At 42.1% G+C, this 19,731-nt stretch overlaps 1 protein-coding gene across 5 annotated transcripts in view; it reads right to left on the bottom strand.

The window, feature by feature from the left end:
* Nucleotides 1–3,353: 3,353 nt before the first annotated feature.
* FSIP1 (fibrous sheath interacting protein 1) overlaps nucleotides 3,354–19,731 on the bottom strand; it is a 70,707-nt gene continuing 54,329 nt past the window's right edge. For 4 of the 5 annotated variants that reach the window (XM_085894468.1, XM_085894470.1, XM_085894467.1 and 1 more), the window contains one exon: nucleotides 3,354–4,116. In XM_085894468.1, coding sequence (XP_085750594.1) covers nucleotides 3,631–4,116 — 486 coding nt within the window. In that variant the 3' untranslated portion in view covers nucleotides 3,354–3,630. Of the gene's footprint in view, nucleotides 4,117–7,114; nucleotides 7,237–19,731 lie in introns of all 5 variants that reach the window. The other variant, XM_085894471.1, reaches the window with a different exon arrangement.

Raw genomic sequence — 19,731 nt, 5'->3', positions numbered from 1 at the left:
ATGACAATGTAAAGTGCTGCACTTGTGCTGAGGTTTGATTTGTCAGGTCAGTCTATTTTTCATTTTATACATTTTCCTTGTTTCCTTCAATGCTTCATAGTGTGCAGTCCTCGAATGCATCATCCCACTTCAGTGTTTGGAACTTAGGTTCAGCAATGAAATTGTTTAATCTGACTGCAGCCATATGGTTACAATAGTTAAGGTTACTGATGGGATTAATGGAGGAGTTAACCTTGGGGTTATTAGTGCATTTGCCCCTGAAATCAGCCTTGTTAATTAGTGGTGCAAAGTTATTTAGCTGTCCTGTATGCATGCACATTTGACAAGCTTTGAAACTTTGTTGAAATGCAGAAGTCATCCATTTGGCTGTGATAGTACTGCAAGCAGAATTCCCAGTCACTTTATGGATTTCTTAATGGGAGAATATTGTAACGTCAATGCAACTCGTTTGGAGGGCACACACCTGCCAGGGTTCTGTCCCCCCAAGATAAAGGGAACAATATATTTTGGCCGAACATGAACCGGGCAACAGGTACAGTCATGTGAACCCTTAGTTCATGGCAGCACCAATGGTATTTACTACAATCAGGCAGGACTTTTCCCTTGGCAACACAAACAATATGGCAGAGACAAAAAAAATTAACAATAATAAAGACAAGCGGAGGTACATTCAATGTACACCGTCTCCATGCCAAATAAATAAATAACAAATACGCAAGCGCAACATTGCCGGGGTGCCTTCGACGACCGCCAATGCCGCCGTGCAGCACATGGACATGGAATTAGGAGAGAGCAGTGCACAATAATTGATTAATTAATTAATTGCATAATTAAAATAAATTATTATTGTAATATAATTAATTTCTTAATCAATTGGCTAACAGTATACCTAAACGACCACTGTTTCATCCGAATCTGTAAGTTTTTGAAAATTAAGTAATTCATCGAAAACTGAATAATTAATCTATTAATTTATCAATAAATAAATCAAAAATACCCTTTGTAGCCAAAACACTTGTTCACTGTCATGTCCAAATATCAGCTTCAAAGCTCAAAAGGTGCCTGGAGATATTGCCCAGACAAGAAAGAAAATAAATAAGGAATTAATAAATCGATAATAATTAAGTAATTAATCAATTAATTGATTAATCAAAAAATAAAAAATACAGTTTTTCTCAAAGAACATTTTCACTTTTGTCCCCAAATTTCAGCTTCCTAGCTCAAAGGATGGCTGAGATATTACCCGGAGAAACAAGAAAACAAACAAGACAAGCCGGAAGGCGGCGATGGGTCGCCAAGCATAGAAACTATAAGATATAGAGCAAAATGGATGTCATATAGCGGATAGGGAATCACCTTCAGATTATGCATATCAATCTCATCCAGCTCCATCTACTGATAACTACTCGGTATCCATTTGAATGAAAAGTACCGAAAATGCGGTTTGAAATCGTAAATCCCCAAAGTTCCAGGGGGTGCTGTGGGTGAACAAAGATCTAAATCGAAAATCCGGCTTGATCGTTTGTGCACAATGTATTCCAGACGATTAGTGTGAATTTTCATGACCATCCGACCATAACCCTAGGAGCAGCAGCATTTGGCGCGAAGGCACCTCCAGCTCTCGCATATTATGGATTTTTGCACTAATTGACCTTTGACCCCTGACCTAAGCAAAATCGGTCAATATGTCATGAGGCAAAGTTGTAGTACTCATTGAGTACCATGAACCTGCAAAGTTTCATTCGTATCGATGCACTCACCTGGTCGCTAGGGGGCCTTCAATTTTCACCAATTTTCATGCATACCCTAATTGTAGGGGGCGCTGCGGGTAAAGTATTACATATATCACAAAAACCGGAATACATTTGATAGAGCATCACCTGTAGATCATTCGCGCCAAATTTCATAACCCTACGTGCGATAATGGCTTTCGGAATTGATTTCGCTTGAACGGTACCGATTTTTGAAGGTTCTTCGGTTGTTGCTAGGGAACCAAAGCGTCCCTAGCAACCATCACAATTTCCAAAGCACTAGGTCATAAGATGTACCTTCCACCCGAGTTTGGTCAAAATCTGCCCACGTTTACTACCAATTATGCTGATGACAAACGAACAAACATCCAAACAAACAGACAATAACTGACAATAAGGGTCACCTATTTCGGTGACCCAACAAACAAACGGAGTAAAAATCGAGTACTAACTTCCTTCAGTGCCCGGCGATGACGTCATGCATCACCTGGATACCGAATTGGGAAGGAGCGATGTACAAAAATGAGTTGGAACAAAATAGAAGTCAATTCAAGAAATAATAAACAGAGCATGATCACGATGGAGCTCAATCAGAGACCATGTGCAACACACATATTGTATAAGTAAATAAAACCAACTTCTCTATCAACAAAATTCAGTACAAACAGAGAAGCTTGAGGATTGGCAGGGATGGAATCAAAAGCAAAGGGGGAGGGAGGATAATGAAATGAAAGAAAACCTACCCCAGTGAGAAAATGACGGCCACCTCGTATAGCCTACCAAGGCCTGGATTGTGTGTGGATAGCTCGTTTGATGTCGTGTGAAAGTCAAACAGGATAACTCTCAGGGAGTGTTCGTGCCCACCACACAACACCCACCTGCGATCTCCCTCGAGGCTCCAACTTCTCTGACAGCTTCAGGGGAGACACTCACCAACTCTCTCTGAGGCTCCGACGCTTACCGATCCCACCTTGCACCTTCAAACCACAGGTTTTCGAGCTATGCATCCCCTGGGGCGGTGTGTTCACTCTCATGTTGAGGTCGATACATGGGGATTATATTATAAAGTTATTTTTAAAAACGAGATGTGGGAAAAAGTGAAAACCAGATCCATGGGATGCGTGGCCCTCTAATTAAACTAAATCAATCACCTTGGTGACAAGATGTCCACACTTGCTATTCACAAAATACAAATAGCAGACATGAATGTTTGTTGAATTGTGTATATATATATATATATATATATATATATATATATATATATATATATATATATATATATATATATATATATATACATATATACATACATATATACATATATATATACATATATATATATATATATATATATATATATATATATATATATATATATATATATATATATATATATATATATATACACATACCTGAACACTAAAGGGAGGTTACCATTCTTTTCCATGCACGTTGCAGTCTTGTTCCACCTATCACAAGTTTGCAAAGCCTACATAGCCTAATCCTGTGGATAATATTAGTTTGAACAAGTAGTGTTTCCATTCAAGTCATTTGGTGAAGAATGAATGAAGATCGTAGGGCTGTGATTCATTCACTTGTTCTGCTTAATAAAAGCAAGTATGGTCATACAATTGTCCTTTTATTTAGATAACGACATGGCATTCTCAAATAAGTGATGTTGTCTCGTAACGTTACATCTTAAAAACATCTCGACAACACGCTGACGTCAAATTTTTGTGATATATGATACGCAATGGTAAAAGGACAATGATGAAGCTGATAAATGAAGTGAACATGTGTTATGGCTGTAAAGGTCTGCGAATGAGATCATTTGGTGTGTTAGGTTCAATAATAATGTTGGGGTGGAAAAATCATGTTTTCAATATTCATCAAAACAATCCTCATTTTCATCGTCATTAGCAAGGACAGAAAACTCGGTTTGCCAATTGGAGCCATCTATATCTTGAAGGTATTCTGGATCATCGAGGAAGGCAGGTCGCCTGATACTCTCAACATTAGGAACTTGGAAGTTGCACAAATCACTGTTGTTATAATTGTGTGATTGATCATCACCGCCTATATCAATCACACTTTTCTCAGTGCCAATCCTCACAAGTCTGGAGATTTTACTGCCTTCCAGCACCTGCCTCATGTAGTAGGAAGACGACTGGTCGAAGGTCATCATATCCTGCGGGTCTCCCTCTGGGTTATCTGAAGCACTGCTGGAGGCACCAGCATCCTCCAGCAGTCGGATCAAAGCATATTCTGGAAGTCGAACTGTATGGCCAGTCTGACAAGCATCGCCTTTACGAGAGGTGCATTCCCAAAGGAGATCTTCAAGTTGTTCCTTGCTTAACCTCGAGTCCTGTTGGATACGCACATCCGACAGAACATCTGCTGGAGGATTAAACAGAATGCACCCCTCACCTGAATCACATTTCAGGTATTTGGCACAAACCTGACATCTATACAAGTGATTCATGTGTTGCATGCAAGAAGGTATTTGTTCAATCTGTAAAGTTAATCATCTGCTTTATCTTGACAATATTATATCGAATACTTACAATGTCAAACTAGTCAAAATCAGATGTTACCAGACTCGGTGGTCAAATAGTTAGAGTGTCTACTGTGAGTCGTGGAAGTTAGTGGTTAGTGGTTAAAACCCTGGCTGAGTCACACCAAAGAGTTTTTTTAATGGTATGTGCTGATTCCTTGCTTGATGCTTAGCATTTAAAAGGATAGAGCATGGACAAACAACCATAGGTTGGCAATCATCATGCAGGCTTTGATGGGCCCAATGGCTTCCACCTGTGTTGAACTACCTTGCGAGGGAACTCTTTTTATTTATAACAGAAAAGTTAAACAACAGAATTGTGTCTCCGATAATTATTGGTTGATGCCTTTCATGGTTACAAACACCAAACTAGCAGAGGACCAACGATAAGCGTCCAAGGCCTGCAACCTGTCTTAACCTCCAGCACACTTGAAATGTCAGATCATTTCCTCGAAAATGTTAGCATATCCAATAAACGGTACAAAATATTAATAATAATATTAAAATTAATATTGTTACGGTTATGAAAAAAGAAATTCATATATTAAAAAATATTAATAATAATATTAATATTGTTGCGGTCAAAGCTTGTCCTGAGCAGAGGTCTCACATTCAACACATAAGGGATTATCTAGTTAGATATCTCACTCGTAATTGTGTTTTGTCAGTCATTCCCTCATATCAGGGATGGAGAAAATGCATTGTGAACAGTGTTAGCAGGTTCCATCACCGTTGTGATTCTCCACTTTATAGAGATCTCCTTCATCCATCCCAATCCTTTACACTTCCCCTATCAAACCTCGCAAACCCCATACTTTTCTGAAAACCTCCCACCTCCTTCTTCATTTAAACCATCCTCAATCCCTTTGAATCCTTTTCTCCATCCTTTCCCTCTGCACCTTCCCACAGTGCAAGCCACACTGACACAAAACCACACTGACACCACAATCAAAAGCCGACATTGGCGCTTCATTTCCAATGGCAAGCAAGGAATGCGTTGTCACACTGCGGCAAAGGGGGGCCAATGGGAGAACAACACGAGCAGGTGAAGGGGTAAAACTATTATCCTTTGGCCCCCTTAAACCACGCATAGCCCAGTGCCAATATAAAGTGGAGTGCACTGAAGATTGGGGAGCTGTCTGGTTCACCAAGGAGCTGTCTGGCACTCTAAGGAGCTGTCTGACAAACTTGCCTTCCGGCCCACCTGTATGAGTTACTGATTGTACAAGTTATTGCATGTATGAATTGCACGGAAGCCAACGAGTTACCCTGACCAAAAGGGTGCAGGGAAAATGGCAGTACATGATCCTTGGGTGCAGTGGCTCCACCACACATAAACACAACCCTCCGACACTGCATCCACACAACACTCGCATTTCCTTCCTCCCCTTCCATTCCCCCCACCTTTGGACAAACATAAGCCCACCTGCTTGTGTAGGGTGAATGAGAGCCTCGAACTTCTATCTTTCTTTCTCTCGCTCTTTCTCTCTGCTTTTCCCGGTTTGAGTGAGGCACGCTGTCCTGTGCCTTAGATAAGTCAGAGTGTTTTCAAGTAGATCTTTACGTTCTAGGAGTTAAGTGCTGTCCTTGTCTCTGAATTCTGTAAATACTTGAATTGTGCCTGTAAATACATGCCTTTCTTTGAATTTTTTGGTAAACTGTTTCAGAATGCTTGATTGGCTTTGTCCATTGATTCAACATAGAGTGTGTAATAAATAGATGGGAAGTTGTGCCCCATTGATTTACCCCACTAGTTTAACCGACCTCCCACCTACGATTTTGCTCGGCCATACATCATACGTAGACAACATGGGAAGTCGAGAGTGCAGTTCTCCTGTTGGGATAACTAAACCACTAGGAAGGTTATGTGATAATCGGGCACGAGGACCCGGTTTGGTATATTTGCCTCAACCAGCATCCACAGATGCTCAGCAACCCATTGGGCCATGGAGTTATCTGTGGCTTGTTGGCTTCAGGGTCTGAGGTCAAGTAGCAGGTCCAAGGCACCCAAAACCTGTAACAATATAATGGAGCTCATACTTATATGGCTATGTGTATGTGTGTGTAAATGTATATGTATATGTCTGCAAATGTATATGTATATGTCTGTATATATATATATATATATATATATATATATATATATATATATATATATATATATATATACATATATATATATATATAGTTGCAGCCACGGGTACCGAGACACCAGCTTGTCACTCAGGGGGATTAATCCCCGGTTGTCCTGGGTAGAGCCGGACCTGGGGCCACCACTCACAATTAACATTGTAGTACGGTGGGTTGTTTTAAAAGCATGAACCCCACCCAGTTAACCACGAGTTCCAGTGTCCACCATCTAATTATGCCATTTAACTAGAGGTCACGTGGTTACCTAAGTGGGGAGCGTGCCCTCGGCAAAGCACCAATGTTATCTTGATTAGATTTTAATTAGGGCGGCCGAGCGTTTTAACCGCTGGTGCGTGCCGACGATGTATGGTCAAATCTGTGGTAATTACCTCCCAGTCTATCGAGGTTCGGACAATGCTAGATCAATGGAAGGAAAGAACAAACACGGACAGGTTGGAAATCGACAAATGATTTATCAATAATAAAATTAATAAAAAAAAAACTTTTTATTTTCTGAGGTAAATAAGGAATAAATTTCAAAGCAAAATCAAACAAAATGCCAAGAAAGAGACAAAGAGCAGATGCTTATCAGGGGTTGACTTACTTACAGCTAAACACAGACAAAGGTACTCAACAAATCATTCGGGGATGGGGGGGGGAGAAGAGTCGTCTCGCTCACCAGAGAGTAGTCGTCCGTGAAGTGAAAACGTCCTGAAATGTGTTCGTGCATGTCACATCCGTCGCCAGCACCCTGCCTTGCCGTGCACCCTCTCGCGAACAGCCTTGAACGCCAGTCGACGTCTGGGAGGGAACCAAGATCATCTGTCATGGGTTTAGACTTTAGACCCTGGTGCTGCGACACGGGCAGCTTCACACTTAACGAAACTGGTGACGTCCAGTGACCCACACGGTCCGTCGGTGACTGAACCGCGCCTCACTCGTCGTCGGCGCTGCTCACACCCACACACGCACCACACGCTCGCTTGCTCAAGCACTGGGAAGGACGAATTGTCTAGTTGTTGATGCTGGTCAGACACCCACACGCGCACCACACGCTAGCTTTCTTCTCCTCTTTTGCGTGCTTACACCCGCTTCTTGCTCGCTTCTCGCGCTTACTTCTCTCGCTTTATTTTTGGCTCGCTTGCCCTCTCGCTTTCTTCTCCTCCTTTTCCTCTCTGGTTTTCTTCCTCATTCTCTTCTCCCTCCTCTTACTTCTCTCTCCTCTTTTCCTCTCACTTCTCTCCTCAGAACGGACCTCCAATTCGTTTTATATCTGCGGGCCGTCTCGGCGGGCGCAGTCCACTCCAAGCTCACCCCGCCCCACTTGCACACGGTTACCATGACGACCCGTGCGCTCCAAAAAAGGCAGGCATCGGAGCTCGCGAAAGAACGTTGCTGAGGAAAAATAAGGGCGTGTCAGAGCTCGTGAAAGAAATGTGTGTAAACGTTTCTGTCGTAAAGAAAAAAGCTTCCCATAAGAGAGGGGATCTATTCTTTGCCATTCTCAACGCATCATATTTTTAAAATCCCATTAGATATGGGGATGGGGCTAATCTGAACAAGCATTCAAGGAAATAACTGTCTGAGGACCTGGATGTGTGGATGCATTCATCAGACCGGATTCTGAAATCCGTAACAATATATATATATATATATATATATATATATATATATATATATATATATATATATATATATATATATATATATATATATATATATATATATATATATATATATATATGATTTTGGAAACTTACTCCAGGGGAAGGGCATACATGGACACATAGGTGACCCGAGGATTAATTATTTCATTTGTCTTTGTGTAGATAGTTCTTGGCCCCTTATCAAGGAATTAATTGTTCAGGGGGAATGTGTTGGTCAGTTTGTATTTCCCTGGTGTGATATCTTTCTCTCACCCTCTGCTTCTTTCAATCATTCCTCCTTCACACCATCAGTCTGTTACCCCCCCTCCCCACCCACACACACCCCTTTCACCAAACAATATTTTTCAACAATCCCTCGTTTACACCATTGGTCCATTGCCCCCGCTGCTTTCTCAACTCACCAACAATCCCCTTCACCAAACATCATTTTGATGATCCCTCCTTCACCCCATCAGTCTTACCTTCAACCCCACAGCCGTTCGGTCATCCCTCCATCTGGCGGTGTCCTCTCCGTTTTCGCTCCATTCATGCATCGTTTCAGTGGGCACATTTGATCCATCTGTGGTCGTTAATCTTTCGGGCCGATTGGATTACCTTCACTGCATGGCACTGTGCCCATTCTCACATGAATGTTCATGGCACAAAGCACGATACTTGGTGTTCGTGGCCTGCGGGACGGCGCTTTTTGCATGTGAAACAGTACACACAGTACAAAGTACGTTTTTCGTACGTAGGGAGGAGCTGAGGACTCTCGTCATGGCCTTGGGTGCGTGAAGGGAGGGTGGGGGTGTTCCGTGACGTTGTATTGAAAGTTCCCACAGAATGATGTGGCATTTTCTACAGGCTGCATCTGGACATTCCTCTGGACATCTGGACATCATACAGGCTCCACATTCCTCTACATCCATGCCCCCATCAATGCGCACCAATGAGGGCAGGATTGTATGAGCCAGGATGGAAAAAAGCGATATGAAGAGGAAAGGGACAGGAGGCTATCATGATCAGAGTAAGTGGAAGATAAAGAGGATCAGAAAGTATGTAATGAGGGAGAAAAGCGATTAGGAAGAGGAAGAGGACAGGAGGCTCATACGATCAGGGTAAGAGGAAGAGAAAGAGGAGCAGAAAGGAGCTCAAAGCTTTTCCTGAGAGGAAGAGAAAGCTCAGAGATCCTGGGTGAGGAAGAGAAAGCTCAGAGATTCTGGGTGAGGAAGAGAAAGCTCAGAGATCCTGGGTGAGGAAGAGAAAGAAACCGAGAAGGACTGATCGTTTTTAAAGCAGTGTGGAAAGCCCAGAACGTGCTTTGGTTCGCGGGGAACTGTTGGTGAAGGGGGCCAGCAGAAACGGAGTTGCTTACAGCCAGAATATCTGAAATGCTGGAAAGGACTCGCCGACTGGTTCTGGGTACCTCAGGGACGTGGTTGTGTCCCATCGCGCGCCATCGCTACTGCCCATCTTCCCCATCCTTTCCTCCACATTCCCTGGTATATTTGAGTTGGTATAGCCCCATCAGGCTGTAAGGTGAGGGAGAAAAGAAAAGACCTCACTTTTCTTTTCAAGTCCCTCTTGTTTTATTTTTCTCCCCCGATTTGAATGATGGCCATGTGTCCTTTGTGTAAATAAGATTGGATAAGAATATGTAGATGGATAAATCTGCTCTCATGTGCCTTTTGCTTTCTTGCCTGTAAATACTTGCTTTTAAATGATTGCTTGGATGTTTGTAATAAATAATTTTGTTGTTATTTCCAATCTGTCTCGGTTGTTATTGCCTTCATTGGTCAAACACAGTGTACAAATACAGTAAAATGGGAAGTTGTACCCCACCTGATTTTCTGTGTTAGCTGTGCATACTTGGCAGCTCCGCTCGGCTACACCATTCCATCCATTGTGACCATGCTCTGTGCAGAGCATTGGTGCTGCCTCGGCAGTCTCCTGGGCTATTGGGCACAATCCTGGATGGGTCGCTATTCAGACATAGGATACCAGCAAATCGGTACTCATTTTGCTGACCTCAGAAGGATGACAGGCAGAGTCAACCACACCTGGTATTAATTAAACAGCCGAGTGGGATTTGAACTCAGAATCCTTAGATCCCAAGCCCACCACCCTCACCATTAAGACAACGCCAGGCAAACGCTCAGCTGCACCTGATATGGTAAGTTAACGCAAGCACGCAACGAGGGCACGAAACTCACTTGGTGTGGTCAATCCACCGGAAATGGTAACACGCGAAGTAGTGTAACCCTGCGAGGATTGGCAATACCAATCGGCATTCGTGATTGCTTAGCAACCCACTGGCACGTGAAGTTATCTATGCCCGGCAGCCTCAGGAGCGGGTGTTCGGGAGGGACCTGAGTGCTTCCCCTTGTGGCGAGCCTCAAACCTCGGATCCGTAACTTCAAAATTGATCACTTGGCGTTTGACATCACAACATTTTTACAGTGTAGTTCAGAAAGGCAAAATATGGTTGTGGTATGTATCAAAAATAATTTTCAGGTTTACAATGTGTCCCAGAAAACATCACTTTGTAGAAAATTCTATTTTTGTTGCATTTTATAGCACAAAAAAAATTGCAGTATGGACCAGCAAGGCCATATATGGTTGTAGTATGTCCCATTGTTTCACTTTAAATTGCCCACTGAAGGTGGGCCGAGATGGGTACTCTTGCTCTGAGGGCAAGAGTTATACTGAGTGGTTTGTCCAGAGGGCAGGAGAGCCAGTGCTTGCTAGTATTAATAATGCAAATAAAGTACTTTTTACCTCTACATAAAAAAATCTGCATTTTTATTACCATGTTATAACATCCTAGAGAGAGAAAGAGAAAGAGAGTTTTGTTCTCCATAATCTACAGTGATACAGCTGATCCAACTACCAGGACTCTTAACTGACCCAGATAAGTCCACCAACAACACAAACATTTTTCTCAAAGATCCATTTGTCTTCATTGAGTTCTCAAACAGACCACTATGTAATTCATACCATCTTCTTCGCACCATCTTCAAACTAGGTAGTGATAGAATTCCCTGTGGTGTAAACGTTTGAAGTGGGGGTGGGGGGGGGTGTTCCACTTTTGTTTTGCCGAAATTATGGTGAAAACGTATATATATATATATATATATATATATATATATATATATATATATATATATATATATATATATATATATATATATATATTCTTCCCATGCTCTTCTCGCCAAACAAAGCTGCCAAAAGCAACCAAGAGAAGCTACACAAGGTAAGCCCTCTCCTGTTTCAAACTCTACCCAAGCTTCTCGACAGCTGTACACATTCACAGGTAGTACATACATGACAATCCCAATGATACATGTCCCCCTCAACCGCCAAACCGGTTTCATCACTTATTGGCGAATCATCAGCTCTTGTGTAGCTTTTCTTGGTTGCTTTCGGCAGCTTTCTTTGGCGAGAAGAGCATGCGGAGGAGTTAATTTATAAAATCCTAGCCACCAAGGGTAATTGATGAATCGAGAGTTGATTGGTTATTCCCTCCAATTATGGGTGAAAACGTGATTCGGTTTTGTTATACATGTATATCTTCTAATGGATCATACTGTTACAGAGTGTTGGTGCTGAGAAGGAGTTTCTTTGCAAGAGTTACACTCGGTGGTTTACCATTATCTTCCCAGCAGGAGTTCAGACAGGAATTTGGTATTTGCCCATGGTGCAGGCGATAGCTTTCCTACTCTTCACGAAGAACACCATGGGATGTTTAATGTCCGCCAAGGAATGCGGGCGGACGGAACGTCCGTTCACACACAATGATGAATCGCCCTGCCTGTGAAACACCAGGATGACTGTTTGTAGGTTGGTCGGGATTTTAACCCTGGCTGTAGATCTTTGAGGCCAGTAACTTGTATGCAATAAGGTTTAAAGTCTGGGTAAATATTTATTAGGACTAGACTTAGGGTCAGGGAAAATACTTATTAGAATCAGAATGACGATGAGAACAAATACTTATTAGGATCAGAGTGAGGGTTAGGGCAAATACTTATTAGGATCAGAGTGACAATGAGAACAAATACTTATTAGGATCAGAGTGAGAGTCAGGGCAAATACTTATAAAGGATCAGAGTGGGGGTTAGGACAAATACTTATTATACTTATTAGGAATAGAGTTATGGTTAGGGCAAATACTTATTCGGAATAAAGTTATGCTTGGGGCAAATATGTATTGGTATTTGAGTTAGGGTTAGGACAAATACTTATTATAGTTCGATGTAGGGTTAAGGCAAATCCCTATTCCAGTTAGAGTTAGGATTAGGGCAAATAAATATACATACATGTGTGTCGATGTGCATTTTCAAGCTGTAATTGTAAACATTCACACACTGCTCAAGGTTTTGTGCATTCAAAATCCCAAAGTGCGAGAGGATAAAGGCCTTTTGACTGTCTAATGAAAGTAAATATTTGTGATGCGATCGGTATTTACTTTGTTTTATCATTTTTAATGATTGTCATCTTGGCTTGTGATTCATGATGCCTCAGTGCTCTTGTGAAGTTCATTTGCTGACTGGTACAATGGTTTATGCAAACATCCACAGAATTGCAGCCAAGCTATTCCAACATTCCTTTGCATTCTATGAAATAATTCATGCATGCTGAATTTCATCGTCGTAATTGGTAACAGAGTAGAAAAGGGAGTTCAGGGATAGCCCAAAAATGACTGCATAACTCAGTCCTTATGTAAGTGCAAAGTTAGCAAGAATGAAGAACTTTTAAAAAATATTTTAAAAACTTCTTGCTTTTGCAAAAATAAAATAAATAAAACCGAAGCCTTTATTGTTATTTTTTTCCATACAGAGTCAAGATTCGTGGAAGAGTGAGAACACTGAATGGGGCAGCACACAACAGAACAAAGGGAACAGTAAAGAGGGGTGGGAAACACCAACAGCAGGGTTCAAGGACAAAATAGAGGGAGACTTGGACAAACAATAAGTGTGGGGAGGAATGTGGGCTAGGCAAGGGTGTGTGAGGTGGTCAAGATTGATATAGAAGCAAACTCTCAGGAAAGAAAACCTCGAAGTTTGGAAGGAGGTAGGCTGGGGTGAGGGAGAAGGGATGGAGTTAATGGGGGAAGAAGAGAGCATGGTTTTGGATGGGGGATGATCTGAGATGTTGAAGAACATCTGTCTTGAAGACTTGGAGAGAAAAATGAGGTTAAAGAGAATGTTGAAGTTGGTTCCACAGATGGGGGGGAGGGGGGGGAGAGGAACAAACGAGTGGAGATGAGCAGTGATTCTGGATTTTCAGAGTTTCACCAGAAGGGAGTTGAAGACGCATTGCATTCATCCTGCAGAAAACTGGGGGGTGGGGGGGAAGCATGGAAAGAGCAGAGAGGTGCAAGACCAGAAATGAGGTGGTAGAGACAGAGAGACCACAGACGTGTCTGTGATGGTGAAGTGATCGGCCCATAGACTGAGCTTCATCGCAGGATATTCCATTGATCTTTAAAGTCTTGGTTTCCACGACATCAAGCTGAGCAAGATGTGAGGCAGAGGAGCCAGCCCAGAGGGGAGAGTAGTACTCCATGAAGCTGTGGATGATTGCCTTGTAGGTAAGAGGAGCTCAGGTGTGCCAAGGAAGGACTTTCTATGATGGAGGATGCCCAATTGGTGACTGGCTTGTTGGGGGGGGGGGGTAGTGGAGAGAGAGAAAGAGAGAAAGAGAAAGAGAAGGAGAAAAAAGATAGAGAGAGAGAAAGAGAAAGATATATATATATATATATATATATATATATATATATATATATATATATATATATATATATATATATATATATATATATATGTGTGTGTGTCAGGATTGAAAAATGTTTTCCAAGTTTTTGACCAGCTTGTGATTTTGGCATGGTCTGATGAGGGATGTTATGACAGAGGGTGGAGTCATCAGTTAATGGATAAAGGGGATTTTCCAGAGAGTCAGAGAGATCATCAATGAAGTCTAGGAATATAACAGGGCCCAGAACACTGCCTTGGGATATTCTAGCCCTGACAGGGAGAGGAGATAAAAGGATTCCGTTGAGAGCCAAATGTTGGTTACGAGAGTGGAGAAAGAAGGTTAGCCATGTTTGGAGCTTGCCTTGGATGCCAGAAGCAGAAAGGTTGGAGAGCAAGCAGGAAGCCAGACTGTGTATGTCGAGAGAGATGGCACTGATCTCATTGAGGGCCTCCATGCATTACTGGGAGAGTAGAAACAGACAATGGATTACATGAGAGCGATGATGGATTACATGACCTTGACAATGACTGGAAATAAGCCAAGGTTATAGATCTGTAATTCAGGGGATTCATTTTTGCACCTTTTTTATGTAATGCAGTGATGCTGGCTGATTTCCAAGCAGATGGAAGATGACCGAGCACAAATGACAGGTTGAAAATAGCAGTGAGAGAGAGAGTGCAAGTGCAGAAAAGCAGGTTCTTAGGCACACATTACCTGATTCCTTCCAGTCCAGTTGCAGAATCAGAATCGAGGGTTGCCAGAAACTTCTCCACATTCCCCGCCCGGTGCAAAAGACAGAGTCCGGGAGTAGTTGGGTATGACTGGTTAGGGTGTGTGCAGAGAGCAAGTGGTTAGAGACAAAGATTTGGAAGCAAACACAGAATTGTGGAACTCGGCCTTCTCACAAATGGAGTCAGTATGGTGCCATTAAAAGAGAGGGAAGGGATGGTAGGGGAGCATACTCTGGAAACACACTTAACAAGGTGCCACCAGGTTTGAGAGGAGGGAAGTTCAATCCTGATGTTGGACAGATGTTGTTTTCTGACTCTCCTGAGTGGACACACACTTGTTACAGGTTTTCTGGAATGAGCTGAGATTTCCTTTGGTCGGGTTTGCTTTCCAGGAAGAGAAGGCAAGTTGTTTCAGAGCAAATGTCTAACCACAGGATTCAGTGTACCATGAGCGGGATGACAGGTAGGATAACTGAAGCCAAGATGGGATGTATCTGTGCAAATGAGAACAGGTTTCTGTGGAAGAATTCCCAGACCGAGTTAATATTACAGTAGGGGAGGTAGATAGAGGAGACCAGTCCTGAAGAGAGACGGCTGCTTGCAGTCCCTGCCAATCTGTCTGAGTGAACTGACAGACTCACTAGTGGTGAGGCAGCCCTCCGAGAATATCCAGAGAGACGTTGACTCTCCCAAGCATGTGAGCAGATGAACCAATTGGAGCAAACAAAGAGCAGGATACATTTACAGGGAAGTTTGTCATCACTGAGTCCAGAAGGGAGGATTTGCCATTGGGAGAAATCTGGGTTGGAAAGCTCACAGATTGAGGCAGTCATATGTTGTCACAGAAGTCTTTTGCCAAAATTCCATGGCTGGTGGAAGAGGTACCAACATTCCAACCATTTGGCCTGGTGACCATTGAAATCAGCACATATGATTAAGAGACAGCAGGGATGAATGGTTAAAAGTTGGTCCATGTCGCCTGAGACAGAGATTTAGATGGAGTCATCACTGTTTGGAGGACAGTACAACACAAAGACAAACATGAGGTGGGAACAGAGAGGAAGGTGTAGCCAGAAGTGCTCCCAGGGTTGATGAGATGTAAGATCAGTACAAGTGCAGTAAAAAATTGAGTTATTGATGTAAACTGCAATTCTGCAGCGGAGTTGCACTTTAGATCAATAACAATTTACATGAGGGGGCAGGGTGAGAGGGAGGCTTTAAAGAGGTGTGGTGAGGGAGGAGGCTTTGAGTGGTCCCGGGAAGCTTTGATGGGGTGGGTGAGGGGGATGCATCAAGTAGGTTTGTTGAGGGGGATGCATTTAGTGGGGTGAGGAAGGATGCAGAAAGAAGGAACACAAAGTTTTGGGAGGGTGGGGTGAGGGAGGATGCAGAAACAGGGACAGGGGACATGAAGTGGAGAGATGTTGATTCCAAATTCCCAAATTAGACAAATGGAGATAAAGATCATAGGATGGGTGGTAAAAATTTTTGTTAAAGGCATGGGAAAAGGTGGTGCTATAGGTTCAGGAGGAAGATTGGTGGACCAAACACTTAGCTGACAGTTATGGAAAACAATCTTTGTCAAGAAGAAGTCTATACCGTGTTGAAAAAGAAGAGCACACAGGGTACTCCCACGGATGACAGAGAGGTAAAATGGCAAACGGGGACAAAACTAATTTCAGAAAAAAAAGACACTTTCAGTTGGGTTTGCGTGCAGGGTGACTAAATGTACGCTTTCATTCACTATCGCTTGGAGCATACACACAAGTTAAGATATCATACGTGTACCCGATATTGATTGCTACACTTAAATCAATGATGTTCCACACACACACACACACACACACACACACACACACTGAAGAATGGCTTCTGATGGTGCAAACTCGTACCACGTCCGGTTTCCAAGAGTGATTGACTATAAAATAATTGGAATTGAAAGGGGAGCTCCATGCCAGGAAAAATCACATTTATGTGATTGATGAAATATTTTGTTTCTTTTTTAACGTCCCATACCCATGATAACTATGTACTGATCTATTATTAGTATTATTATAAGTATTATTATTATTATTATTATTTTGTATTATGTATTTGTTGTAAAAATTTTGAATTTACTAAGTTTAGATCACTGGTCCCCCAACCTGCGGCCCGGGGGCCGCATGCGGCCTGTGGAGCCCTATACTGCGGCCCGCGAGGACTTTCCAATCAAAACACATTTTCATGTAGCAATTTTAAAGGGGTTTACACAATGCCACTGCCGGCCACTGCCGCTTAACCGCAGGGAGGAATGAAATCAATTTGCATCAATAAAATGCATCAATAAAACTCAATAAAATGCATCAATTTTTTTCTGGCTCCCAACATCCTTGGGAGTAGTGAATGCAGCCCGTGAGATCAAAAGGTTGGGGACCACTGATTTAGATATACTCCATCTATTTATTGTAAGTGTTTCATATTGTTATGGCCCTGGGGTTTGAGGTTCGCCATGAGGGGAAGCATTTCAGTTCCCCTCGAACACCCGGTCCTGAGGCCACCAACCACAGATAACTCCACGGTCCAATGGGATGTAGTTGTTAGACAGCCGTAGCCACTTGATTTAGACTACCGACCTAGCAGGGTTACACTATGATGGTTCTGCGATACCTTTCTATTGACATGGCAATCTAACTAGAGGCCACGCCCTCATTGCCACACCTGGTGATCTTCTGCCGAGCGAAATAGATAGGTGCAGCACCAGCTGACAGAGCAAATCAGTGGGGTACAACTTTCTGTCTAACTAGGCTTATACATCGTGTCGGAACAATGAGGGAAAGGACAACCGAGATAGATTGGAAATAACAACCAACAATTATTTATTTACACACACCACACACACACACACACACACACACACACACACACACACACACACACACACACACACACACACACACACACACACACAAACACACACACACACACAAGCAATCATGAACACATATTCTTATACAATGTTATTTACACAAAGGACACATGACCATCATTCAATCTGGGGAGAAGAAGAAAATAAGAACTGGGAAGAAAACAAAAGTACTGAGAAAAAAAAAAGTAGGGTCGACTGTTTCCCTCACCTCACACAGCCCCACAGTGCTAATCCAAATAAACTGGGGTAAGGGGAAAGGATGGGGAAAATTGGTGGAGGAGTAGAATGAGATCATTGTGCAGTGAAAAAAAAAGTTTAAACCGTTTTTAAGCAAAAAAAACCCCTGTTTTGAAGAAAAAAAAGTTTTTTGTAAAAGTGAAGAAGGGGAAATAGGATAACGTTGAGAATGTAGAAAGTACAATATTTGAAAAGAAATAAGCAAAACGAGGAACATGGCGACAGCGTAAGGTAAGGGACCCATAATTTTCACGGTAGCAATCCAAGACGTAGGTCTTGAACAACACAAAAACAAATTTGACAAATACAGCACAACAAGGTACAATTTAACACAGAAACACAAACAGCAAGACAGGGATGTTGGTATAACAGAAAAACACGACAAATCTGGTTTGGAAAACTTAGCTTTGATGAGGTGGAAGCAGCCGCTGCAAATTTGACCAACACATGGAAAAAAAAGTTCCAAAAACCTGAACCTTTCGGTTGTTTGTGAATGCTGCTAAAAATTATCAAGAAAAGCGTTCTACTCTAAGGAAAAGAAAGACTTTCAGGCACATCATAAATTACGTAAAATGGTCTGGTGGAGGATTCCTCGAGGGACAGATAAACATTCTTTTTGCAGATTATTTTGAGGATTACGTAGCCTTATGCACTTGCATATCAAAACAAGATGGTCAGTAACCTCCAATGGTCACATACCAATGGCGAAGTGATTTACTTGGTTTGATGTGTGCATACCTCTTTCCACCTTCACCCGTCTACTCTGCTTTACTGAAGGAGCTTTTGAGAATACTGGAATGGTGATATGACTGGCTATATAAATCAAGGAGCCTTTCATGTGCATGGCTAACTGTGGCAGCTCAAATTCCTTGCATTGTATCAATATATGAAAAAGAGTATCATTTATTTTAATGGAAAATACAAGTTGAACTTGAGTTCCCACGACATGGTACATTCCTTTATCAGAAGACAACCCACGACAATCTGAAGGCCTCCCACAACATGGTACTGTACAATATTTCCTGTTCTTTGTAACTTGAGACCAGCAGTCGATTTTTCAATTCCATATTTCCATCGAATCTTTGATCTTCCTTTTCTACTTCCTGCTCTTTCCCCAACTCTCCAGGTTACCAGTTTATTGCTCTGTGTCCAGCACAGTTATGTTTCAGTTTTATGATAGTGACCAATAAGTCATCATATAAAATTACATGTCTGATAAAGTGACTTGTTTTCTTGTCTTTTTGAATCTTTCCAAAAGAGCATCTTTCTGTGATTCATTGCTTGGGGATTTATTTCTGCTCTATCTTGTTTAGGAGAAGTTTCACTTTCATATGTCAATGCTTACACTTTGATTAGAAACATTCTTCCAGACACAAAGTCAGTTTCCTTTTAAGGACATTTCCCATTTTATATACCATTTAATTTGAACCCTGAGCTTCTTGGACTTTTGGCTCCCCCATCTTGGACTCCCTGGAGAAAAATCCAGCCCCCTCGGGTATACTGTATATGGAGGTTTGAATAGTGGCTGGTGAAACAGCTGCTTGGATTCCATCCATCCATCCATTGGGACCATACTCTGTGCAGAGCATTGGTGCTGCCAAAGCAGTCTCCTTGGCCATTGGATACAATCCTGGACAGGTCACCATTCTGACGTAGGATACCAGCAAGCTGGCACTCATTTTGCCAACCTCAGAAGGATGATAGGCAGACTCAACCTCACCTGGTATTAATTCAACAGCAAAGGGGGATTCTGAACTCAGGATCCTCGGATCCCTCGATATATATATATATATATATTGAATAAATAAGTTTCATTTTCTGTTTGTCTGTGTGTCTGCCTGTAACAGCAATCATGCCAAAACTACTGGGCCAATTGCCACCAAACTTGACACATATACCAAATTAGACCTCCTTTTAAACAAAGGCAACTTGATTTTTTTATGACCATTAATAATGATGATATCGATTATTAAATTCTCAATTATATTGTGACGGGATGTGGGCGTGGTCTCGATGTCTC

Source organism: Eptatretus burgeri, chromosome 9 (genome assembly GCF_056783735.1).
Source record: "Eptatretus burgeri isolate ZD-2024b chromosome 9, Ebu_testis_v1, whole genome shotgun sequence".
Taxonomy (NCBI): domain Eukaryota; kingdom Metazoa; phylum Chordata; class Myxini; order Myxiniformes; family Myxinidae; genus Eptatretus; species Eptatretus burgeri.
Note: the sequence above shows the minus strand (reverse complement) of the source record. Positions and strands in the feature narration are given on the sequence as shown.